We start from the raw sequence: 25537 nt of genomic DNA on the forward strand, positions 1-25537 counted from the left end.
GCCCAGCATGGGAAATTTCTATTATGGTGCCCCAAACTATTCCAGAAGTCAGTTGGATGTTAAATTTTATTTCATGTTAATTCTTAAAATTTTTATCATGAGCATACTTCCACAATGCTCATTTATATCATATATATATATACACATATGTATATATTTATATATGTATTTGCATGTATATATACATATATGTATTTATATATATGATATATATTTGTATATATGTATATATATAAATGTATCCACCTACTCTATTCCACACACAGGTACAATTTCTATCTTTTCCCTCCTTCCCCAGTTACATTATGATTTAAGTAGGTCAATGTCATGATCTCTTTGTTATCTTCCCAGCCCAAGCGGGAAGGTTAGACAGATTCTAGACCAAAAAAAAAAAAACAAAAAAAAAAAAAGCCCACATGGGCCGGGAATTTGGCCTAGTGGTAGAGTGTCTGCCTAGCATGCACGAAGACCCAGGTTCGATTTCTCAGTACCACATACATAGAAAAAGGCTGGAAGTGGTGCTGTGGCTCAAGTGGCAGAGTGCTAGCCTTGAGAAAAGCCCAAGAACAGTGCTCAGGCCCTGAGCTCAAGCCCAGGACTGGCAAAAAAAAAAAAAAGCCCACAGTATCCATGTGTCTGTGGATCAGGCTTGCTTGCAGGGAGTCTAGTGGTAGTGGTGTAGAGTGGCCAGTGGCGTGTCTCAGTACATACTGTTTAACATCTCACTCACTGCCCTAAGGCTGGTGTACCTCAGAGATCCTCAACCTGAGAGTTTTACTGTCTGCCCCTCCAGACACAAAGCCTATAGCTTTATCAAGGCTGGAAGCATCTCAGCACTGGTGAGGATGGGGCCTGAGTTCCGAAGGCTGAGCTTTTAGAACCTGGGAGTGTAGTTCAGTGGTACACTGCTTCCCTAGCACATGTAACACTCTGAGTTCCACATTCACCACTGTAGAGAATTAAGACCAAAATAAATAAATAAATAAATGCACCACACAAGCTTGTAGTTCATCTACTTCGGAAGTTTGAGGCAGGAGAATCACCCATGTAGTTTGAGACCAGCCTGGGAATACTGAAACCCTTATCTCAAAACAATTACAGCAAAAGCTGGATGGCTGAGATTCTTCCTTCTGTGTTTCCACTTACTTAAAATACACACACACACACATGTGCACACACATACACGCACACAACACCGATGTATGACTGACTTACAAAAAACTGTATCTAATATACTCATGAGTTTGGGCAAGTGTTGACCCATAAAACCATCAACTCATCCACTGCCCCTCCCCACTTCCTCTTGCTTCTTTTCTTATTGCTGTGGTTTTTATGATCTGTTGTAGCAGAGTTTAATTTATAATACAGTATTGTTAGCAATATGCATTATGCAGTATAGTAGTTCTTCACAAGTTATGTACTATGCAGAATTCAAATTTGCTTTTTGATTGTAGTGGGTTTTGAACTAAAGACCTCAAGCTTGCTAGGCTGGCATTTTATTACTTGAGCCATACCTCTATCCCCGATTTTGCTGATTATTTTTGAAACAGGGTCTCATGAGCTTGAACTACAGTTCCTCCACTGTCAGCCTTCTTAGTAGCTAGTATGCATCACCATTTCTATTCCCTGCTTCTGTGAGATTGGTCATTTTAGATGTTAAGTGAGGCAATATGTGTCTGGCTCCTTTCACAGAATGTCCTTCGGGCCCATCCGTGTTGTTGCATTGGCAGGCCTGTCTTCTTTCTTTTAAGGCTGAATAACAGATATGAGTAATCATATCTGTATTCTACCATGTCTTTACTAGTTCAGCATCAGGGTGTGTGGCATTTGGGTCGTTTGTAAGCCTTCACTATTTGTGAAGATTGTGGTGATGAGCATGGGCAGAGATGTCTCTTTGAGATTCTGGTTTCAATTCCTTTGATTGTGTGCCCGGAAGCAGGGTTGGTCTACCCTGTGGTATTTCTAAGTCAAATTTTTCTGGATCCTCCATACTGTTTTTCGTAGTGGCTGTATAAATTTACATCCTCACCAACAGTATATAAAGGTTCCCTTTCTTTCCATATCTTCACCAACATGTACTTAAAAAAAAAACATTCTTTGGGGCTGGGATTGTGGCTAACAAATGTAAGGCTCTAAGTTCAAGCCATAGCGACCCCTCAAAAAAAGAAAAAGCCCACAAGATTGTTTTCTTTATCTGATGCCAGGGATCAAACATAGGGCCTCATACATGCCCTTGAGCTATATCCTCAGACCCGCCTTGAGTTAAAATAATAGCCATCCAAGCAGATGTGAAGGGATATTACACAGCAGTTTTGTTTTTCATTTTCCTGATAATTAGTTATATAGAGTAGTTGTTTACATACCTCTGTGCTATTTGCATAGCTTCCATGGAAAAACGTCTACTGAGATCCTTTGCTCTTCTCTGATTCCAGTTGTGTGTGTGTATGTGTCTCTGTGTGTATGTCTGTGTGTCTGTGTGTCCGTGGTTTGTAAATATTTCTCCTATTCCATTGATTGTCTTCTCTTTGCCTCCCTTCACTGAGCATCAAAGCCAGGGCCTTGTGTACCGCAGGCAAATGTTCTCCACTGCACTGAATCCCCTAGTGTAGACTGAACAGTCATCAGTGACATTTGAGCTGCCAAAAGAAAAGGGTAACTTTTCCCAGAGGCAAGAAATGGATTGATTTGTTATGTACCCAACACCTGGCTCAATAATTAGTAAGTGCCCAAGAAGTTATTGTGGGATGAAAGAATAACTGATGAATAAGACAAAAAAGTCTTGTCTTCAAGATGACCACATACTAAGAAGGGAGACTCAGGAGTAAGTAAACGGTTTATCACATGGGCTGACCAGGCCCACACACAGAGTAGGGGCTAATTCAACACCGCTGGCAGACAGGTGTTCTGGAGTACCTGGAGGCTTTTTTTTTTTTTTTTTTTGCCAGTCCTGGGCTTGAGCTCAGGGCCTGAGCACTGTCCTTGGGCTTTCTCAAGGCTAGAGCTCTACCACTTGAGCCTCAGCACCACTTCCAGCTTTTTTCTATATGTGGTACCGAGGAATCGAACCGGTCTTCATGCATGCGAGGCAAGCACTTTAACCACTAGGCCAAACTCCCGGCCCTACCTGGAGGCTTTGTTATACACCATACTCATGTGTGTGTGTATGTGCATGCACTGCTCAGCATGGCTAGTTCAATGGATATTTCCAGGAATGTGGGGTGTGTGTGTGTGCACACGCGCATGTATGTGTGTTCTAGTCCTGGGACTTGAACTCAGCCTGAGCACTGACTGCCTTGCTTAAGGTCAACACTTTACCACTTGAGTCACAGCTCCACTTCCAGCTTTTTGGTGTTTATTAGGAGGTCAGATTCCTGTCTGGGTTGGCCTTGAACCACAATCCTCAGATCTCAGCTCCTGAGTAACTAGGATTACAGACATGAGCCATCACCACCTGGCTGAGTGTAATTTTTTCTTAAGATGTTGCTCTTGCTGATCTTGGGTGCAGATTTCATAACCCTCGATGCAGAGAAATACAAACCATTCTGGTAGTTGGGAATCTAGTGACTCATGGCCAGGAAACAGGGAATTATAGATAATACTAAAAGGGAGCCATTAGCAGGTTGTGTGGAAGAGAGTGATGGATTCTATTTTCCTTTGGAAAGAGCAATTTGGGTATAGTGTGGAGGTGGGATCAAGTTTCCATCCAGAAAGCCACATAAATGGTTCATTTCAGCCATCTAGACCAGAAATGACAAGAAAGGAAATGGAATAACTGAGAGAGAGGGAGGTGGGAAGATGCTTAGGATTTCGTGGCCAATGGGAAGTGGCATCGGGGGAGGGGGAGGAGTCAGTGTTGACCATCAGATTTCTGGGTCTGTGCTGGAGAAGCTACTCCAGACTCAGGAGCAAAGGAGGTAAGTTGAGACACATTGACTTGGAGATGCTAATGAGAATTCCATGTGGGCAACTCTGTAGACTTTTTTCCCCCCCAGTCCTGGGGCTTGAACTCAGAGCCTGGGTGCTGTCTTTGAGCCTCTTTGTGCCCGAGGCTAGCACTCTACCACCTGAGCCATAGTGCCACTTCTGGCTTTTTTTCTGAGTACTTTTATTGGAGATAAGAGTCTCATGGACTTTTCTGCCCAGACTCCCTCAGATCTTTGCCTCCTGAGGTAGCTAGGATTACAGGTGTGATCACACAGTGCCTGGCTCTAGCCAGATTTACTTCTAGGTCCTCACCAGGAGCAAGATCTAGGGAAATCATCTCATGCCATCCTTCTTTCTCCTTCTGTTAGATCTCTAGTGTCATTTAGATTAGGAATCTAATCTAATCCATAAATTATATCGATCAAGAAACCTTACTAAATACAACTTTATCAGAATCTTGGGAACATGATGCTTTTTGAGACTTTTTTTGAGAAAACAAATGTCCGTTCTTGATGGAGGGGAATAGAGTGGAAATTCTACTTTCCTAACACTAGGCAAGAGGCTAATAAAGCAACCCTCTGTCTGAGAGCCCAGAGGAATGGGATCTTAGAAAGCTTGAAAGAAGCAAGCATCACTTGACTGGTCTGCGGGGGCCATATGACGAACAGCTGAGACTAATTAGCTGGGTTGTGGGCTTGCACAGCGATGCCTGCTTTTGTAAGTTGGTGGAGCAGATTTGCCTTTCAGGACACTTGTAAAGCTTTGATAAGTAGGCCCGTTACTTTACCAGTAGACCAAAAGTAGCTTCACTGAGGAGGCCGTGGGAAGTTCCTAAATGTTCATGCATTTGGCCTAACGTTTTGGGAAACCACAGCCCACCGATTCTGTCGTGTAAGGTATGCTTTTACATTTCTTATTTCTGTCGTGTCAAGGTATGCTTTTACATTTCTTATTTTTTTCTTGGGAGTGTTTTTTAGCTCTACTATATTCAGTGTCGGGGACTGAAATTATGTGTTATTTCTCATACTGTTGTATGCTTTGTTTCTGTTTTGTTTTTTAACTAGAGACATCTGGTTTCTGCTAGATTTCTTGGGATTAGTTTGAATGATATATTTTTAAAGACTGGAGAGAGAGTGTGTAGAAATACTGTGTGCATTCTTCCATGTTTTTCTTAGATTTAATAAAGTAACATAAACTTTTAATCTCATATATCAGATGAGAGAGGTGGCTAAATAATTGCATTACTCTAAGTCTTGCTCCTCCTCTGAGAATTCTAGCCATGAAAATTCAGGTTGCCTAGGATTTTGTTTTCAGTTATCTTAGTTTCAGTGGAGGAGGGTAAGTATGTGTTTTAGAATAAGGTGTATTTTTCTTTTTCTGTGATCTAAATTCCATCTTCAATTCGTTGTTAATTTTGTTATGTTTGATTGGGGAATGTAGCCATGTAAAAAGGTCTACATTTTCTTGTGTGTATTGTTGTTGTTTCAGTACTGGGGCTTAAACTCTGGGCCTTGAGCTCTCACTATGTCTTTTATTCTTCTCTGGTCTGGCTCTTTACTACTGGAGCCATATTTCTAGTTTGGCATTTTGTTGGTTAATTAGCTGTAAGAGTTACAGATTTATCTGGCTGAGCTGGCTTTGAATTGTATCCTCAGGCCTCAGCCTTCTGAATAGTAGAACTACAGGTGTGAACCATCAGCTAGGTCCATATATTTTAGAGATGTACAGTGAAGTAGGAGGGTATATATGTAAAATATTGGGGTGATGTGCATAATGGGTAGTTTCATTATACATGGCTCTCCACTTTAGGGTGTATGTTAGTCTGTAAGGATTGTGGTAACAGACCAGAAATCGGGTGTCTTGGGCAACATGAGTTTATTGCCTCTTGGTCCAGGAACCTGGTGGTTCAAGATCAGCTTGTGAGCAAGATTGGCTCCTGTGAGGGCTGTTGGAAAGGATCTGCCCCAGGCTTGGAGAAGGCTGTCCATGCTCTGTGTCTTCTCATGCTATCTTCTCTCTGTGTAGGTATGTCCAAATGTCCTCTTTGTGTGTGTATGTGCGTGCGTGCGTGCGTGCGTGTGTGTGTGTGTGTGTGTGTGTGTGTGTGTGTGTACTGGGGCTTGAACTCAGGGCCCTGGGCTCTTTGGACTGGTATTCTACCACTTAGGCCAGACCCTCATCCTTCTTTGCTTTAGTTTTGGCAGTCATGGGCCTGGGCACGGGTCCCTGAGCTTTTTCAAACCCAAGGCTAGCATTCTACCACTTTGAGCAATGAGGCCACTTTGGGTTTTCTGGTGGTTCATTGGAGATAAGAGTCTCACAGACTTTTCTTGACATTGAACCGGGATCCTCAGATCTCAGCCTCCTGAGTAGCTAGGATTGCAGGCATGAGCCACTAGCAACTTTGGTTATTTTTTGACAGCATTTGAGTTTTTGCCATGGACCAGTCTCAGACAGTGATCCCCCTCTATCTGCTTCTCCCTTAGCTGGGATTAAAGGTGTGAGTTTCCATAACCAGTCTATTTCTTTATGATTGCTATTGTGTTGTAGCCATTCCCTTATTGGTGTGTTTCTGTGAGCTACAGTCAGGTTCTTGACATGGGGACAGTCTAATGTCCCACATGCATATGGCCACATGCAGGGTAAGGTGTGGACAACTCTTAGTGTTTATCTCATCCAACCTAACCCCTCCACAGATGGTGATGTTGAGGCCTAGCGTCAGTAAAGTCCTTTGACTTGTGAGTGCTAAAGCCAGAAAGTGTCCTAGGCTTAGTATGCTGACCAATATGAGGAGAGGGAGAGAGAGAGAGAGAGTGAGAAAGAGAGAGAGGGAAGGGGGGGAAAGAACGCTGGTGAAAAGCAGACATCGTGGCTCAAGATTTGTAGATTATAAGTGTCACCTTTCCTCAAAGAGTTTTGGGGTGAAGGAGTGTTTGTTCATGAGGCATCCCCACTTATTTGATAGGTCTTCAGGTCCATCTTTCTCGGTCTCTTTCCACTTTCTCCTCTTCCCTTCTAGATCTGGAATTCAGCAACCTGGCAGTTGTTAGAATACAAACTTGACACTCCTTGTTTCTTTGTGTGTGTGTGTGGGGGGGAGGGTTATGAAGCTTGAACTCAGCCTGGGCCCTATCCCTGAGCTCTTCAGCTCAAGGCTACCAGCCTACCCTTGAGCCAAGCCCCACTTCCCATTTTCTAGAGGTTAATTGGAGACAGGAGTCTCAGTTCCTTTTGTGCCTGGGCTGGCTTTGAACCAGCTCAACTACTCAGCCTCCTGAGTAGCTAAGATTACAGATGTGAGCCACCATGCCTGGCAATACTCCTTGTTTCTTGTTGCTGCTGCTACAGACAGGAACTGTGGCAGAAAAGGAAGAGGCTGTGGGTAGCGGGCAGGTTGGCACTACCGCAGCCATGGCAACCAGGGCCTGTGCACGTCAGCAGCAGGTCCCTGGGCTCTGCTGCCACTGCAGCTTTGGTCCTCTCCAGACCCTCCATGATGGGGGGGGGCCAGGAAGAAACCACCTCCCAGCCCCCTCTCTGTTTTTGTTTTCTCGTTTTTCCTTGGAAGTATTAAAGCTTTCTCAGATTACTGCTGGGTGATGGAGAGCCTGAGCTCGGGGAATGGCTTACTTGATGGCTGTGACAGCCCATGAGTCACATGGAGCCCGTTAGGAACGGAAATTCATCATCCATCCTGGCTCGAGCCACACCTTGGCCAGAAACAGAGAGTAGTTTCTTCCACGCTCTGCTCTGGCTGCAGCATGGCTGGCCTTGCTCTCGGCACAGCCTGGTCTTACCTGTGTGCTTGGCCTCCTGCCCTCTCCTCCCTGGGTGTATGCGCTTCTCCTCCCCCCAGTAATGTGGTTTTAGTTCGTGTGGTTTTGTTGTGTTCTTCACTGTTTCTACAAAGAGCTCACGTGTTTGGCCATTGTTCCAGAACCATGATCTTGGTGTTTGATGTAGTGTCCTCATTGCTGGTTGGTGATGTGTGCCTGAGATGCTTCCTATTTCACTTCCTCAGATGAGGTTCTCTCCCCTCCTTAGGGGCTTCAGGGATCCCCCCATCTATCCATCACTGATGGAGGTCATATACCAAATGTCACTTACAATTACAGCTTTTGGATTGGTAGGTAAATGTTGTGCTGAATTTGGTTTCTTTTGTCTTTGAAGGATCTTCCCAAGAGACTGGGGTTACAGGTGTGGGCCACTGTGCCAGGCTGAAAGAGAACGTTTGAGTAGCAAGTATAAACCCAGTGTAGAAGGCCAGAAAGTAAGAAAAGAAACTAGAAAAAAAAAGGAAAGATAAGTATCAAAAGCAAAATTAATGTAAGTTCAGTGACTGAATAGAGGAGAAAAATAGCATAATGTCAATAGGTATAGAAATGAAATTTGATGAACTACTTCTTTGTTTAAAAAGAAACTAGGAAGCCAGACTCGGAGGCTCACACCTGTAATCCTAGCTACTCAGGAGGCTGAGATCTGAGGATCATGCTTCAAAGCTAGTCTGGGCACTAAAAGGTCTATGAGACTCTGATCTCCAGGAGGTGGCCCTCTGGCTCAAGGGGTAGGGCAGTAGCCTTGAGCTGAAGAGCTCAGGGACAATGCCCAGACCCAGAGTTCAAGTCCCACCATGACCGACCAAAAAAAAAAAAAAAAGAAAAAAGAAACTAGAGATAGTAGATAAGCTTCCTTAATGAGAATGAAGTCTTCAAAAAACCTTCAACAAACCAGGCATTGGCAGTTCGCATCTGCAATCTTAGCTACTCAAAAGGCTGATTCTAAGGATCATAGTTCAAAGCAAGCCTGGGCAGAAAAGTCCATGAGAGTCCTATCTTCAGTTATACAGCAAAACGCCAGAAGTGGAGCTGTGGCTCAAGTGGTAGAATTTTAGCCTTGAGTGCAGAAATCTAAGGGACATGTAGAAATTACTTATCCAATTTTCAACAAGTATCTACACTGGACAAAGAAGAGGCAGCTCTCCATGGATCCCCAGGACACTTTTTGGTCATTCCTGAATGAAATCAAGAGGCAGCAGAAATAACCAGGGGAAGGAAGAGGTGGTCAAGGGAAACAGATGTGGACACAATTAGCGCTTGAGTGACAGCTGACCCCTTGTCAGTTGGTGATGAGGAGACAGTCCTAAGGAAGTAGGCAACCTCACTGGAGAGATGAGGCACAATCATGAGATCGGGAAAGAGGGGCCGAATGATGGGGTCCCCAAGGCTCTTTCCAGAAGTCTAATCCATCCTCTTATGCTTCAGATAGCCTCTCTTGGGGTGCTTACCAGGGGTATCCCATACATTAGAGGTTTTCCCTCCTAGATAAGATGATCCTTGAGGAGATCTGAGAGCTGGCATTTTTTTTTAGGAGATGCTGGGTGACCAAAATGCCAGGAGACTTTACAAATTAACTGTCCATCTGAGGGGTTTAGGCATGCAGAAAATGTTTCACCAAAAGCCAAATGAACCAAAGTTCGAAGTTAGATGTGCCAGGACGATTTCCCACATATATACAACAGAGGCCCTGCCTCAGGGCACCCACAGGCCTTGGAGTGGAGTCATAACCTTCTTCTATTTTTTTAATTAGAATGCTTTGCCTTTCATTTGTTTTATATGGTGCAGTGCTAGGTGAGAGTGCCTTTGAAGAACCAGTTTTATTGCTAGAGCAAGTTTGCCGTCCGCTGGATCAGAGCAGTTTGCCGTTGGCCACAGTGGCGTGGTGACTTCCTTGTGCCTCACAGGGAAGGTTGCCGGCTGTACCAGCACTGGTCTGCTCTGAATATTCTGAAATTGTCCTGTCATTTCCTGCCGTGGGACAAGCAGGCTCCCAACCATTAAATCATCTCCACAGTGACGTGTGAGTGGCAGGTTCTCATGGCACGCGTCCCACACATTTGTGATAGTTCCGTTGGTTGTCCCATGCTGAACACAAGTTCTCAAGTCTCCCCTGTCCTTAAGTGACGATAGCTGCCCTCCCTCCCCGATTCCAACACAGTGAGATGAGAATGAAAGCATTAGAGTTATGGCAAGGCACTAGGTGCTTTTGCATAAGTAAACTCAGGGCACACCCCGATTCACCCCACCTCTGGGCAGCTTCTCAGCCCAATCAATACAGTATCCACACCTCACGTAGGGCAAAGCCTTGGCAATCACTGAGAGCCGTATCTGAGAAAGCCAGCCTTGTCCATTAGGTGAGTTCCTCTTCTTTCCTTTTGACAAATATGGTGTTTGGGCACAGTTGAACTCATGCTGTAAATATATTGGTGGAGAGAGGACAAGAGAGATGGAGACCTGGCTGTCTATGTTTTTAAAATACTTAATGACAGAGGTGAAGAATCCCAGGGTCATTTATTTTTATTTTATTTTTTTGTATTTTTTGATAGTTGTGGGTCTTGAACTCAGGGCCTGAGCACCGTCCTTGGACTTTTCTCAAGGCTAGAGCTCTGCCCTTGAGCTACAGCACCACTTCCAGCTTTTTTCTATGTATGTGATGCTGAGGAATTGAACCTGGGTCTTTATGCATGCTAGGCAAGCACTCTACCACTAGGCCAAACTCCCTGCCCCCCAGGGTCATTTATTTTTATGGAATTTTTGTGTGTGTGTGTTTTTTTTCCCCTCAGTCCTGGGCTTGAACTCAGGGCCTGAGCACTGTCCTTGGGCTTTCTCAAGGCTAGAGCTCTACCACTTGAGCCACGGCACCACTTCTGGATGTTTTTTTCTATGTATGTGATACCGAGGAATTGAACCCAGGTCTTCATGCCTGCTAGGCAAGCACTCGACCACTAGGCCAAACTCCCAGCCCCTTTTTTTGGAATTTTTAAAAACTTTTTTTTTTCTTTTCGCCAGTCCTGGGGCTTGAACTCAATGCCTGGGCTTTCTCAAGGCTAGAGCTCTACCACTTGAGTCACAACACCACTTCTGGCTTTTTCTGTGTGGTACTGAGGAATCGAACTCAGGGCTTTGTGTGTGCTAGGCAAGCACTCTACTACTAAGCCACATTCCCAGCCCCTAGAATTTCTTACACACATAGAAGCTTAGAGTCAAACTTCTTGAAGTTCGTGTGGCAGCTCATGTTCCACAGAATGCCCATCTTTACGGATGGTGTGAGTATAAGGTCTGTTTCTGAGCATCCACGCTGGATTTTGAGAGGACAACCTGGAGGAGAAAAACAAGAGATCCAGAAAAGGAAAAAGCAAGCAGGTAAGGCTAGGTGCAGAAGTACTGCTTAAAGTAGGGCTGTTAGTAGGCCAGGAACGTATTCAGTGGTACAGTGCTCGCTTAGCATGCATGCACGAAGCCCTGGGTTTGATTCCTCAGTACCACATACATAGAAAAAGCTGGAAGTGGTGCTATGGCTCAAGTGGCAAAGTACTAGCCTTGAGCAAAATGTGTCCAAGGACAATGCCCAGGCCTTGAGTTCAAACCCCAGGACTGGCAAAAAAAAAAAAGAATGTAGTATGAGGTTTGACATGATGCTACCTAGTTCCACACGCTTTCCTGACATTCTTTGTCAGTACAGGGCTTGAACCCTGGGCCTAGGTGATGTCCTTGAGTCTCTGTGCTCAAGGCTAGTGCTCTATCCCTTGAGCCACATTGCCACTTCCAGTTTGGGGGCGATTAATTGGAGATAAGAATCTCATGGACTTTGCTATCCAGGCTGGCTTTGAACTGTGATCCTCAGATCTCAGCCACCTGAGTAGCTAGGATTATAGGCATGAGCCACAGATGCCCAGCATCTATCCTTTCTCTCTTTCTTTCTTTCTTTCTTTCTTTCTTTCTTTCTTTCTTTCTTTCCTTCCTTCCTTCCTTCCTTCCTTCCTTCCTTCCTTCCTTCCTTCCTTCCAGCTTTCTAATGCTCCACAAAGTACTACATCCACTTATATGAAAATAGAACAATAAAACCTATGAAGTTATTTAAAAGGGGGTAAGCAGATATGAAAGAGTGATAGAAGAAAGCTGGGTGGCATTGAATCTTTCTGTCTCCCAAGTACCTGGGATTACAGGCACAAGCTACTTGATGTAGCCTTTTATAGATAGTGTGTTAGTAACAGAATTCCCCATATTAACCATTTGGCCTTGGCATATGCCTGCTCTGCTCAGTAATTTAAGTTACTCCTCTTCCATTTCTGGAAAATATTTCCTCTTTTTTTTCTTTGAGTGACTGATAAGGTTTCTCTGTCATTCTTACAGTGGAGGAGAAAAAGAACCAGATCAGTGGGGCACTGGTGGCTCAAACCTGTAAACCTAGCTACTCAGGAGGGTAAGATCCGAGGGCCACTGTTCAAAGCCAATTGAGGCAGGAAAGTTTGTGAGACTCTTATCTGCAATTGACCAGCAAAAAGCTGAACATGGAGGTGTGGCTCAAGCTGTAGAGCACTAGCCTGAGTGAGAAAGCTAAGGGACAGTGCCCAGAGAGAAAGCTGGGACACAGCCTGATCCTGAGTTCAAGCCCTAGGACTGGCACCCAAAAAATGAGTGTTGAAGCCCTTCTTTGTTGGAGGCATGTGACCAGGTATGGCCAGGCTCACGGCATCCAGGTCAGGGAGGGGTGTGGGGTGAAGGGCATGCCCCCTTACTAGAAGGTAAAGGACCCTGGCTCTAGTCTAGGCCCCATGCTTTTCTGCATGCTCACAAAAAGCAACCACGAGTGAGCATGGGTTCATATATTGTGCACCTTTACGAAATTCCTGGGAGCAGACAGCCCTGTGGTGGCATTAGCTATGGGCGGACCATTCTATCACCCAGACTTGTGGTTGTGTCTCTGTGGGGCTGCTCTTACAATATTTGAGATATTACTCAGAAAATCAAACAGACACTCCTATCCCCACTGTGGGTCTCGTAGTTGACCAATGACCTGAATGCTTCCCCAACCCCACTGTGCCCGCCGTGCCCGCCATGCTGTGTGTGTGAAGTTGTATTTGAGGCCCATGACTCTAAGTATAACTCTGCAGCACCCAGTGCTTCAGTAAATTTGCTTTTCATAAATCCTTGTAGACACTCAGAGCAAAAGAGACTGTGGTGACCAATACCTTTTGAATAAATGAGTCAGTAGTAACCATAAGTTATAAAGAAAACAAAGGCCAGTATCTCATTTGAGTCATTAGTTCTCCTTCCCTAATGGACAGTAGTTTTTATACCTGTGGTAGAAGGAAAAGACTGATAATGGTTTTTGGTTCATAACCCACACTTCTTTGTGTGAGCCTGGGTTTATGTAGCCCAAGCTGGCTTTGAACTCCTGTTTCACCTACCTGTAGCTCCCAAGTACTGCGATTACAGACATTACTACCACACTTGGCTCAGGAAAGGAGTTTACTAGTGGAAGTGAGGATTGCTCACCCCAGCACTCTGAACTTTAGACTTAAAGCAACTTGCTTCTATAGCTGTGGACATCTTCCTTCCTTCCTTCCTTCCTTCCTTCCTTCCTTCCTTCCTTCCTTCCTTCCTTCCTTCCTTCCTTCCCTCCCTCCCTTCCCTCCCTCCCTTCCCCTCCTTCCTTCCCTCCCTCCTTCTCTCTCTCTCTCTCTCTCTCTCTCTCTCTCTCTCTCTCTCTCTCTCTCTCTCTCTCTCTCTCTCTGTCTGTCTTTCTTTCTTTCTTTTGCCAGTCTTGGGGCTTGAACTCAGGGCTTAGGCATTTATCCCTGACCTTCTTTTGCTCAAGGCTAGCATTCTACCACTTGTGCCACAGTGCCACTTCTGGCTTTTTCTGTGTATGTGGTACTGAGGAATCAACCCCAGGACTTCATGTATGCTAGGCAAGCATTCTGCCACTAAGCCACATTCTAGCCTGAAAACTTTTGATTCCTGAATGAAAGCAACTGAAATGATGAAGAAAAGAATGTTGAGAACAAAACTGTTTGTGAAAAGGAGATGGGTCTAGAATTTTGGAGACTTGAGGTTCAACCCAGCCCCATTCTCTGAGCAGCTGGTTGATTTCAGATCATTTATTGATTGCCTTCTTAGGGCCTCAGTTTCCCTTTTCTGAAAACCACATCATGCAACTGATGAACATTCCCTGCTCTGAAATTGCCCAGAAACCATGTGGAAAAAGCTCATCAGTAGACTAGAATGCCAGAGTATCTTTAAATTTAGGTACATTGTACCTGCGGGTTTTTTTTTCCTTTGATGGTTCAGGTACTAGATATATTATGAATAAGATTTAAGCTGAGTGCTGGTGGCTCACACCATAATTCTACCTATTTATAAGATTGAAATGAGGAGAATCAGGTTCAAGGCCAGCCTGGGCAGAAAAGTCTGTGAGACTCTTTATTTCTAAAATAACCAGTAAGAAGCTGGGCTGGCTTTGTGTGGGTTAAGCAGCAGAATAAGCACCTTAATAAATGTGAGACTGAGTCGAAACCTTGCTAATGGAGGATAAAATTTAAAAGTATGTGACTTGCTAATAAAGAAGTTAATGAATCTGTTTAAAATTACATATAGTCCTAGCTAAACTCAGGAATCTAAGATCTGAGGATCAAGGCCAGCCTTGACAGGAAAAGTCCATGAAACTCTTATCACCAATTAACCACCAAAAGGCTGGATGTGCAACCGCAGATCAAGTAGTAGAACACTAGCACAAAATCTCAGGGACAGCCCTTGGGCCCTGAGTTCATGTCCCAGGACAAGCACATATCACATACACAAAAATTGCAGTGCTATAAACAACAGTATGTTTGCCTACAGCAAGCAATGTGTTCAAAGCTTTCTGTGGATTATCATTTTCCTTAAAGCATCTCTGAGAGGACGCTGATGTGCTCATCTCCATTTTATTTGATAGAGAAAAAGGGAGGACAAAGGGAGAGAAAGGAAAGAGAAAGAGATAAAAGAGTCTTTCTTCTTAGCTTCAGCCATTTTCTTCCCTAAACAGCAATGAAAATGTTTGTTTTGTTGGTCATGAGGCTTGAACTCAGGTTCTGAGTGCTGTCTTCTAATTATTATTATTATTATTTTTTTGCCAGTCCTGGGCTTGGGCTCAGGGCTTGAGCACTGTCCTTGGACTTTCTCAAGGCTAGCATTCTACCACTTGAGCCTCAGCACCACTTCCGGTTTTTTGCTATGTATGTGGGGTACCAAGGAATCGAACCTAGGTCTTCATGCATGCTAGGCAAGCACTCTACCACTAGGCCAAACTCCCGGCCCTGTCTTCTAATTCTTTTGCTCAAGGATAGCACTCTACCATTTTGAGCCACAGCTCCACTTCCAGTTTTCTGGTGGTTAATTGGAGAGAAGAGTCTCATACTTTTTTCTGCCTGGGCTGGCTTTGAACCGTAATCCTCAGATCTCAGCCTCCTAAGTAGTTTGGATGATTGGCTTGAGCCACCAGTATACCCTGGCTCATTATATTATTAATTATTTTAAATAACAGGGATCATTGGCTTTCTCTTGCTGGTCAGTTATCTTGCCCAGCACTTGTTGAGGAAGTGGGCGTGCTTTGTTTTCCATTGTTAGTGGGGGGAGTGGAGGGTGGAGGGCACTCTGAGAAAATATTTATATAAGGAGGAGAACTAGAAGTGCTGTGAGTAATCTGGCCTTTGACCTGTCCTAAGCCTGGCTGTCTAGCCTTTTCTTTGATTCCACTGGAGGAATACCCATGCAGGTATTTCCAGGCACCCCAAGGCTGGAGTGCGTGTAGGAGACAGTGCCCATAGAATGGGGTTTGTTGCCCAGGGCTCAAGGCTCACACAGTGCATTTTCATTGATCCCTTGCCCTCTGTAGCAGGCCAATGGGGGAACACATTTATATTATTTGATTTCCATATTGAAAGCATGGAGCATTTCCCCACTCCCTTTGGATTCAAAAACATACTCAGGACTTAAATTAAGTAGACTGAATTTGTTGAGGTTTTGTTCAGGTACTGGAGCTGACACTTAGGGCCTACACAAGTATAGACATTAACATCAAGATATCTATTAGCTGACTTTTACATTTTTCTTTCTTTCTTTCTTTCTCTCTTTCTTTTCTCTCTTTCTCTCTTTCTCTCTTTCTCTCTCTCTCTCTCTCTCTCTCTCTCTCTTCTCTCTCTTCTTTCTTTCTTTCTTTCTTTCTTTCTTTCTTTCTTTCTTTCTTTCTTTCTTTCTTTCTTTCTTTCTTTCTTTCTTTCTTTCTTTCTTCTTTTTTTTTCCTGCCAGTCCTGGGCCTTGAGCTCTGGGCCTAGGCTCTGTCCCTGAACTTTTATAATCAAGGCTGCTGCTCTACCACTTGAACCACAGTGCCACTTGTGGCTTTTTGTGGTTTACTAGAGATAAAGTATCTCAGGGGCTTTCCTGCCTGGGCTGCCTTCTTCTTGCCTGCGCTGTCTTCAAACCATGATCCTCCGATCTCAGCCTCCTGAGTGGCTGGGATTACAGGTGAAGCACTCTGAGCCTGGCAAAACATCACTAATATTTCCTGATGGACCTTAATATATCTTCACTTATATATGTTTTTCAGGTGAACCACAGAGTTCTTCATTATGTCTGATGGAGATTATGATTACCTCATCAAATTTTTAGCTTTGGGCGATTCTGGAGTAGGGAAGACCAGTGTACTTTACCAATACACCGATGGCAAATTTAATTCCAAGTTTATCACCACAGTGGGCATTGACTTCAGGGAAAAAAGAGTGGTAAGTTCTATATCCTCCTGAGTAAAAAGATCATCTCAGGATCCATGTTTGCCTGTATGTTCTGTTTCCTTTATAGGAATTAGGAAGACAGAGATTGGGATCTGAAATTAAAAGGTACATGTGGTATGTGTGTTACGTTCAACTTGGGTGATGGAAAGGCTAAGTCAAGGATGCTTCATGTAAAACCAAGCCTATGAGATTCTTGATACGGGTACTGGGGCCTAACCTCGAGGCCTCATGCTCTTACTTGGCCTTTTCTTTTCTTTTTTTTTGTTGTTGGTTGTGGGGCTTGAACTCTGGGCCTGGAGCTGTCCCTGAACCCTTCAGCTCAAGGTTCCCATCCTACCCCGTGAGCCACATTGCCACTTCTGGTTTTCTAGTGGTTAATTGGAGAAAGAGTCTCACGTTCTTTAGTGTCTAGGCTGACTTTGAACTGCGATCCTCAGATCTCAGCCTCCTGAGTAGCTAGGATTACAGGCATGAGCCACCACACCTGGCTTTCAATTGGTTTTTTCACTGAGAGATGTTGCTCTACTACTTGAACCACGCTTCCACTTTCATTCAGATTTTATGGTATGTATGTATGCATGTATGTATGCATGTATGTATGTATGTATATATGTATGTGTGTATTTTATATATAAGTACATATAAATATGTGTATATAAACATGTATTAGATAAAAATATATTTGTTTCTATTTATGTGTTTATATAATATCTAATATATGGTGTATAATATATAAATAATAAATATAGATTATATAATATAATACATATATTTATATCTTATTTACATATTATATATTACATATAACTAAATAAAACATTTATATATATGTTATATAAAAAGATATATACAAAGAATAAATATAATATATAGGATATTATATATAAAGAATATAATACATATAAATATTTAGATATTATAAATATATGTATATATTTCAGGCTGGTCTTAAACTTAAGTTTCAGGGTATTACAGGATGTACCACTATGTTCGACAAGCAGAGACTCTGTGTGTGTGTGTGTGTGTGTGTGTATATGTATCAGTCGTGAGGCTTGGTGCTGTCCCTGAACTCTTTCAATCAAGGCTAGTGCTCCACCACTGTGAGATGCAGTTCTACTTCCCATTTGTGTGTGTGTGTGTGTGTGTGTGTATGTGTGTTTGTATTTAATTGGCAAATAGAGTCTCATGGACTTTCTTGCCTGGGCTGGCTTTGAACCTCTATTCTCAGATCTCAGCCTCCTGAGTAGCTAGGATGATAGGCATGAAGCCACTGGCATCTGGCTAAGATTGTTTTAAGAACACTCTTTAAAGGTAAGGTGGAGAACCAGTAATCCTAGCTACTCAGGAGGCTGAGATCTGAGGATCTTGATTCAAAGCCAACTCAGACACTAAAGAAAGTAAGACTCTTATCTCCAATTAATCCCTAGAAAAACGGGAAGTGGGGTTGTGGTTCCAGAGGTAGGGTGGTTGCCTTGAGCTGAAGAGCTTAGGGACAGTGCCCAGGCCCAGAGTTCAAGCCCCATGACCGACAGAAAAACAAAAACAAAAAATAGTAAGCCGGAGAAGCCAATGATTCACACCTGTAATCTTACCTAGTCAAGAGTCTGAGATCTGGAGGATTAATGTTTGAGACCAGGCCAGGCAGAAAATTCTTAGCAACTCCATTTCCAATTAAATCAGTAAAAAGCTGGACTGGAGGTGTGGTTCAGTTGATAGAATGCCAGCTAGGCAATCAAGCTGAGTTCCAATCCCGGTACTGCCAAAAAATAAATAAATAAAAGCGGAGAGAGGAAAGGCAAGGTGTTCTGAAACTAGTGATCTAAGGGGGATTTTGGAGAAAGGCAAGCTGCTTGTTATTTTTGTATATAAATTGTTGTATAACTTATTTATTTTTATCAGTCCCAGGGCTTGAACCCAGGAACTAAGCGTTGTCCTTGAGCTCTTCTGCTCAAGGCTAGTGCTCTACCACTTTGAAGCACAGTGCCACTTCTGGTTTTCTGAGTAGTTTGTTGGAGATAGTCTCATGGAGTCTTTCCTGCCCAGGCTGGTTTCGAACCATGATCCTCACATCTCAGCCTCCTGAATAGCTAAGATTACAGGTGTGAGCCACTGGTGCCTGGCCTTGTGATGCATTTACAAGATTATGTAACATCTATTCATTTTATTACAAATGATTAAACCCAATCATTTGTAAGTATGTGACCTGAAATACAAACAATAGAAGTGTGGTAGCATCACAGAGGGGTTCTCTTGCGCTGCGACTAGATGTATACTGAAGAGAAAGGGAGGAAGAACTTGAGGGTCTCACTTGTCCCCGGCTGAATGTTCTTTTCCCTCAATGTTAAGGTGTACAGAGCGAGCGGGCCGGATGGTGCTGTGGGCAGAGGCCAGAGGATCCACCTGCAGTTATGGGACACAGCAGGGCAGGAGAGGTGAGTACAGCTAGGACACCACAAGTGGCCAGCCCCACTCCTTACCCACTGACCTGAGCAGCAGATGCCAGCCACCTGCTGGATTTGCTCTTGGATATGATATGCTGCCCTGTTATCAGCACGGGTGATAATGGCCGCTTTATTTCATTGAAGGTCATGGGAAAATTGGAGCCCTGGCTAACTTAAGCTTCCTTTCTTTGGACTTCCCCTTCCCTCTTTCCTCCTCTTATTCTTTGTTTTAGATCTGTCCAAACCCTCCCCCCCTCCCCTCCCCTTATCTCTTGCTATTTATTTAACTGAAAGATGGCCGCAAATGTTCATGTATTGTTCCTGGTTGCTGAAACCTAGTTGAAAATCTGGTTGGAATTGATTCCTATGGTCAGAGGTTACTTAGCTAAGAGAAATCAAGTGAGATTTTAGCACAGCTTGCTTTTAGGTACCTCTCCAAGCCTCCCTGAAAGTGTTTTTTGTTTGTTTGTTTGTTTTTATGGGTCATGGGCTTGAACTCAGCCTGGGCCCTGTCCTTGAGCTCTTCAGCTCAAGGCTAGCAACCTACCCCTGAGCCCCACTTCCCATTTTCTAGAGGTTAATTGGAGATAAGAGTCTCAGGTCCTTTTGTGCCCGGGCTGGCTTTGAACCTTGATCCTCAGATCTCAGCCTCCTGAGTAGATTACAGGTGTGAGCCACCACGCCCAGCTTTTTTTTTTTTCCTAATTGTTTCATATATGGAAACCCTCAAGCATATATGAAAGGAAAAAGTGTGGTACAACAGGCCCATTTGCCATAACAAATGGTGGCCAATCTTATTTATTTATTTATTTATTTATTTATTTTTTGCTTTTTTGCCAGTCCTGGGCTTGAGCTCAGGGCCTGAGCACTGTCCTTGGACTTTCTTTAGGCCAGAGCTCTACCACTTGAGCCTCAGCACCACTTCTAGGTTTTTCTTTTTCTTTCTATGTATGTGGTACCAAGGAATCGAACCTAGGTCTTCGTGCATGCTAGGCAAGCACTCTACCACTAAGCCAGACTCAGCCTAGTGGCCAATCTTATTTTATGCATTTTCCCCTGTCTGTTCTTTGGATACTTAATTTCTAAGAGCCCATCACTGCATTTGTGATTCTGGTATGTACTTCTCAAAGAGAAGGATGCTCATCTTTTTTGTTGTTGTGGTCATGGGGCACAATCCTTAGCTCTCAGCCTCCTGAGTAGGTGGCATGAGCCACCAGTGCTCTGCTGATTCTCATCTTTTGATTAAAATAGTTGAGGGGGAGGGAACCTTAGTATTATGATTAGCTGGCAAATTGACACCAATATTTTCTTCCCTGATAGCTCTCTGTTGATTATAGACTTTCCATACAGGCAAAAATGAGAGGAAAGTTACTATCAGAAGGAGACAGAGGAATAAAGTCTCAGAAGGCAGAGTCCCAGGAAAGAATAGGGTATGCATTAACAGCATTTTCACCTTAGACACCAGGAAAATGGTCATCAAAGAAGAGGTTCCCCTAGAGACTTTAACTAGAAGACCAGGGCACTGACATATCAAGATCTCATAGGACAAAAACATACACAAAAGGCACCCTGGCTTTTGTCCCAATGAGCTCATAACTCTACAAGAAATTCCTGGCTGAGCCCAAGGGATCACGAGCTAATTCTCCAAGTCCTTTTCAGCAGGCTGGCCCTTCAGATCATGTGGTCTGTTAACTCAGAAACTTACATAAGTGCTAAATACCCTTTGAAATAGCATCATGAAGTTTGTTAGTGGTGACCTTGGGAAAGAGGGGTGGGGCCTGACTGGCATCTCTGTCTCCATGTGATAAGTGGGGCCATGGCTCAGGTGACACATTTCCATTTTATGTTCCTAGGTTTCGTAGCTTGACAACAGCATTCTTCAGGGATGCGATGGGTTTTCTTCTACTTTTTGATTTGACGAACGAGCAAAGTTTCCTCAATGTCCGAAACTGGATAAGTAAGTGTTACTGTATCCCTGCCCTCTATGTTGCTCTGCCAGGAATGCAGTCCCTCCCTTGTGGTCTTGTGTTCAAACATGTTTGAAGGAGAATGTTGTCTTAAAATTCTGATATAAATACATGGGAGGATTTTTTTTTTCAGGACAGGAATAGTTTTACCTTTGTTTCTTTCATTATTATTATTATTATTATTATTATTATTAGTCCATTGTGGAGCTTAAACTTGGAGCTTGGGCATTGTCTCTGTGTGCCTTATGTACTTAAAGGCTAGCAGTGTACCACATCGAGCTATAGCTCCATTTCTCTTTTTCTGGTGACTCATTAGAGATAAGAGTCTCATGGACTTTCCTTTCCAGGCTGGCTTTGAACTGTGATTCTTAGATCTCAGCCTTTTGAGTAGCTAGAATTATAAGCATGAGCTTATAGAACTTGAATTTTGGATAGGGGTACTGTCCCTGAGCTCTTCGGCTCAAGGCTAGCACTCTACCACTTGAGCCACAGTGCTACTTCCAGTTTTCTGGTGGTTAATTGGAGATAAGAGTGTCATGGACTTTAGTGCCTGGCCTTGAACCCTAATCCTTAGATCTCAGCCTCCTGAGTGTGAGCCACCAGTGCCCAGCTACCTATTAAAAAAAAATAAACTGCCAGTCCTGGGGCTTGAATTCAAGGCCTAGGCACTGTCACTGAGCTTCTTTTGTTCAAAGCTAGCCCTCTACCACTTGAGTCACAGTGCTACTTCTGGCCTTTTCTGTTTGTGTCATACTGAGGACTTGAGTGCAGGGCTTCATGTATGCTAGGCAAACCCTCTACCACTAAGCCACATTCCCAGTATATCCTACCCATTTCTATGTCCCTAAAACTTCCTATTCATGCAGTATTACATATTTTTTTAATGATGTTTTGAAAACACTATGTTCACACATTCATTTATAGTTTAAAAATTATATTTGAGGGACCAGGAATGTAGCCTAGGGTTCTCTATCAATCACATGCTTACATTATTATTTTCCTCTGATAATTTTTACCCCCTTTCCTAGGCCAGCTACAAATGCATGCCTACTGTGAGAACCCAGACATAGTGTTGTGTGGAAATAAAAATGATCTGGAAGACCAGAGGGTGGTGAGAGAAGAGGAAGCCAGAAACCTCGCAGAGAAGTATGGGTGAGCATTTCTGCAAAGGAATCTAGAGAAAACACTTCCAGTGTAATCAACACAAGTGCATGAATGGCCTAATGGTAGAGTGCTTGCCTAGCATGCATGAAAACCTGGGTTCATAGCTCAAGTGGCAGATGTCCAGCCTTGAGAAAGCTCAAGGACAGTGCTCAGGCCCTGAGTTCAAGGCCTAGGACTGGCAAAAAAAAAAAAGCCAAAGGTAAAAAATTAATGCTAACAACTCACCTGTAGGCTCTGGAAGTTGTCAGATTATACTGTTTTATTCATTTATTTATTTATTTTGTGTGTGTGTGTGTGTGTGTGTGTGTGTGTGTACGTGTGTACTAGTATTTGAGCTCAGGGCCTAAGTGTGGTTCCTTAGCTTTGATACTGACGGCTGGCACTGTACCACTTGATTCCTTAGCTTTGCTTCTGGCTTTTTGCTGGTTAATTGGACATATGAGTCTCACAGACTTTTCTTGCCCGGACTGGCTTTGAACCTCAGTTATCAGAACTTTGCCTTCTGAATAAGATGCTAGGATTACAGGCTTGAGCTGTGGACATTCTACTCTATTTTCCTACTTCTTATGTTAAAATCATGTGATACGGTCTGTGCCAGTGGCTCACACCTGTCATCCTAACGACTCAGGAGGTTGAAATCTGAGGATTGTGGTTCAAAGAAGTCCATGAGAGTCTTATCTCCAGTTAATCACCAGAAAACTGGAAGCGGCCCTGTGGCTCAAGTGGTAAAGCGCCAGCCTTGAGCTGAAGAGCTCAGGGACAGCGCCCAAGCCCCACGATCACATACACACACACACACACACACACACACACACACACACACACACACACACACACACACACACACACACACAAGGAAAGAAAAAGAAAAAGAAAAGAAATAGCATGACAGTAGAAATCATAGAAGAAGCCTGAGTGTCGGTCTCCTCCAGTGTCTTGATCCCATCCTATCAATCTCTTGGTTTTTCCAAAAGATAGATTTAAATGCAAGCATACTAATATATACCTGTCTCTACCTGTCTCTCTCTCTCCCCTCCCCAACCCCTCTCTCCAGTCTTGGGTTTGAACTCAGGGCCTGGGCACTGTCCCTGAGCTTCTTTTGCTCAAGGCTAGTTAGTACTCTGCCACTCAAGCCACAGAAAAAGCTTTTTCTGTTTATATGGTACTGAGGAATCAGACCCAGGGCTTCATGCATACTGGACAAGCATTGTACATCTAAGCTGCATTCCTAGCCTAAGAAGTTTCTAAATTGCAAACAAGATAAGAAACTCTCCTGTGTTCACTAAGGAAATCTCATATAGTTCATACACTAGAGTTCTAGCATATAAGGTGGTCTTATTGGGTATCACTGTGCAGTTGCTGGCTTTGACAGAAGAGATCTCCTTTGTTTAGCTGTTCTGAGGAGTGGAGAGATAGCCAAGTTTTCCTTCTGGCTCTGGGCCTAGAATCCTAGTGACAGCAGCCTGGGTTGTACAGAAGCAGAGCCAGGAGCAGACTACCACCTGGTTAGGTATTTTAATATAAAGGCTCCCTGGCAAAGGAATCCAGGCTTTCATTTATTTCTACTTCCTGTCCTATGAGAATTCAAGTGTACATTCAAACCCTTAGTATTAAAAGTAGAATGAGGGGCCAAGAGTTTGGCCTAGTGGTAAAGTGCTTGCCTACCATGCACGAAGACCCAGGTTCAATTCCTTGGTACCACATACATTAAAAAAAAAAAAAAAGCCAGAAGTGGTGCTGAGGCTCAAGTGGTAGAGCTCTAGCCTTGAGAAAGTTCAAGGACAGTGCTCAAGCCCTGAGCTCAAGCCCAGGACTGGCAGAAAAAAAAAAAAAAGTAGAATGAGCCGGGTGCTGGTGGCCCACACCTGTAATCTTAGCTTCTGAAGAGGCTGAGGTCTCAGGTTCAAAGTCATCCCAGGCAGGAATGTGTGTGAGTGAGCTGGAAGTGGAGCTGTGACTCAAGAGGTGGAGTGCTGGCCCTGAACAAAGAGGCTCAGCGACAGCACCCAGGCCATGAGTTCAAGCCCCAGGACCGGCACAAATCAAAAAAGGAGGGCCTGCTCAGACTCCCGACTGCTTTGAATGCTTGACTCTTGCAGGACTGGCATTGCTGAAAGTCTGACAAGATGGAGGGGTGTTATGGGAACTCTTCCCCATCAGCTGAAGGTGGGGTGACCTGGTGGGAGGAGCGGTTAGAGATGGCACTGATGCGTAAGAGACCAAGGCTGGGTTAGTGGAAAGAGAAAAAGGAGGGGTAAATTAGAGAAAAACGCAGGGGATGAGTCTGTCTGGATTCTGACTCACAGGATGTGAAAGTTTCCACCCCGGGGCAGAGGTGGTTGAGTACCTGGCGAGCTCTGATCAAGAGCATCTGTTGGTGCTCTGTGCTTCTGCCATACTTGGTGGCTCAGCAATTCCACAAAGGTCTGGCTGTAAGACCCGTCTTGTCATGGTTTGACCTTGTGTGGTAGTGAGAGCTGGTTTAGCTGTCTCAGTGGGCATTGTCTTTGTGTTTGAGCCCCCCAGAGTACACAGTCAGGAAGGCTAGATGGATGTAAAGGAGTGGATAGATATAGAATGTGAGAACCTGCCAGCCATGCTGGTGGCATGCCTTTAATTTCAGCACTTGGGAGATGGAGGCAGGAGGTTGAGTTTTCAGGGCTAACTTGGGCTGCCTATCAAGAGTCTGAAAAAGAACCCAAAGCCCAACATGCTGAGACTCCTTATCGTATGCCAACCCTTGTCAGTCCATTGTCTGTGACCCTGATGGTCACAGGCTAACCACACACAGTCTGGGGGGAGGAGTGTGACCGTGGAGGAGACAGAGTCGGGGTGGGGGGTGAGCAGGTGCAGGTCTGGGTGCTGGTTTATGCAGGCAAGGTGAGCCAGTAGGTGAACACCAGTGCAGGGCCGTAGTGAACTGACTCCTACTTCCCCTCAAACCCCTGCCAGATCGCTGGGGGTGGGGGAGGGCTGACCAGGAAGGAAAATAATGGGGATTAATGCTGAGCCTAGCCAAGCTTGCTTCCAGTGGGGGCCTGTGCGTGGTGCTGTGCCTTCCCACAGCTCTCTGCATGGTTTTCCTGAGCCTTGGCTGAGATCCAATGACTCCTCCCACTTCTCCACACTTGAGAGGCCCTCAGGTTCTGTGGTCCCGGGCAGAGGGGCCATCATGGAGCTGGGCACTTGTGTGGCAAGGGGTGAGGAGGAGGTCATTGATGAAGCAGCACACCATGCCAGTCGTGTCAAGAAAGCATTTTCTTCAGGGCTGGGGCGAGTCAGGGTTGACTTCAGCCCAGGCTGCCCTGACATCAGCTCTGTCCCTCAGGGGATCTGAGGGGGTAGCCACCTGCCATGGAAATCCTTTGTGTGTGGGGGGGTGGGGGAGTCATGGAGTTTGAACAACTTAGCATTTAGCACTCAACTGACTA

The 25537-nt window shown here is 44.3% G+C and overlaps 1 protein-coding gene across 2 annotated transcripts in view; it reads left to right on the plus strand.

The window, feature by feature from the left end:
- Window positions 1-25537, plus strand: part of Rab27a (RAB27A, member RAS oncogene family) — a 42650-nt gene that overhangs the window by 13230 nt on the left and 3883 nt on the right. Inside the window, exons 1-5 of one of the 2 annotated variants that reach the window (XM_090358377.1) lie at window positions 10057-10114; window positions 16351-16525; window positions 18881-18966; window positions 20829-20932; window positions 21971-22094. In XM_090358377.1, coding sequence (XP_090214503.1) covers window positions 16373-16525; window positions 18881-18966; window positions 20829-20932; window positions 21971-22094 — 467 coding nt within the window. In that variant the 5' untranslated portion in view covers window positions 10057-10114; window positions 16351-16372. Of the gene's footprint in view, window positions 1-10056; window positions 10115-16350; window positions 16526-18880; window positions 18967-20828; window positions 20933-21970; window positions 22095-25537 lie in introns of those variants that run through there. The other variant, XM_090358376.1, reaches the window with a different exon arrangement.

Source organism: Megascapheus bottae, chromosome 25 (assembly GCF_031878675.1).
Source record: "Megascapheus bottae isolate mThoBot1 chromosome 25, mThoBot2.hap1, whole genome shotgun sequence".
In the NCBI taxonomy this organism is placed as follows: Eukaryota; Metazoa; Chordata; class Mammalia; order Rodentia; family Geomyidae; genus Megascapheus; species Megascapheus bottae.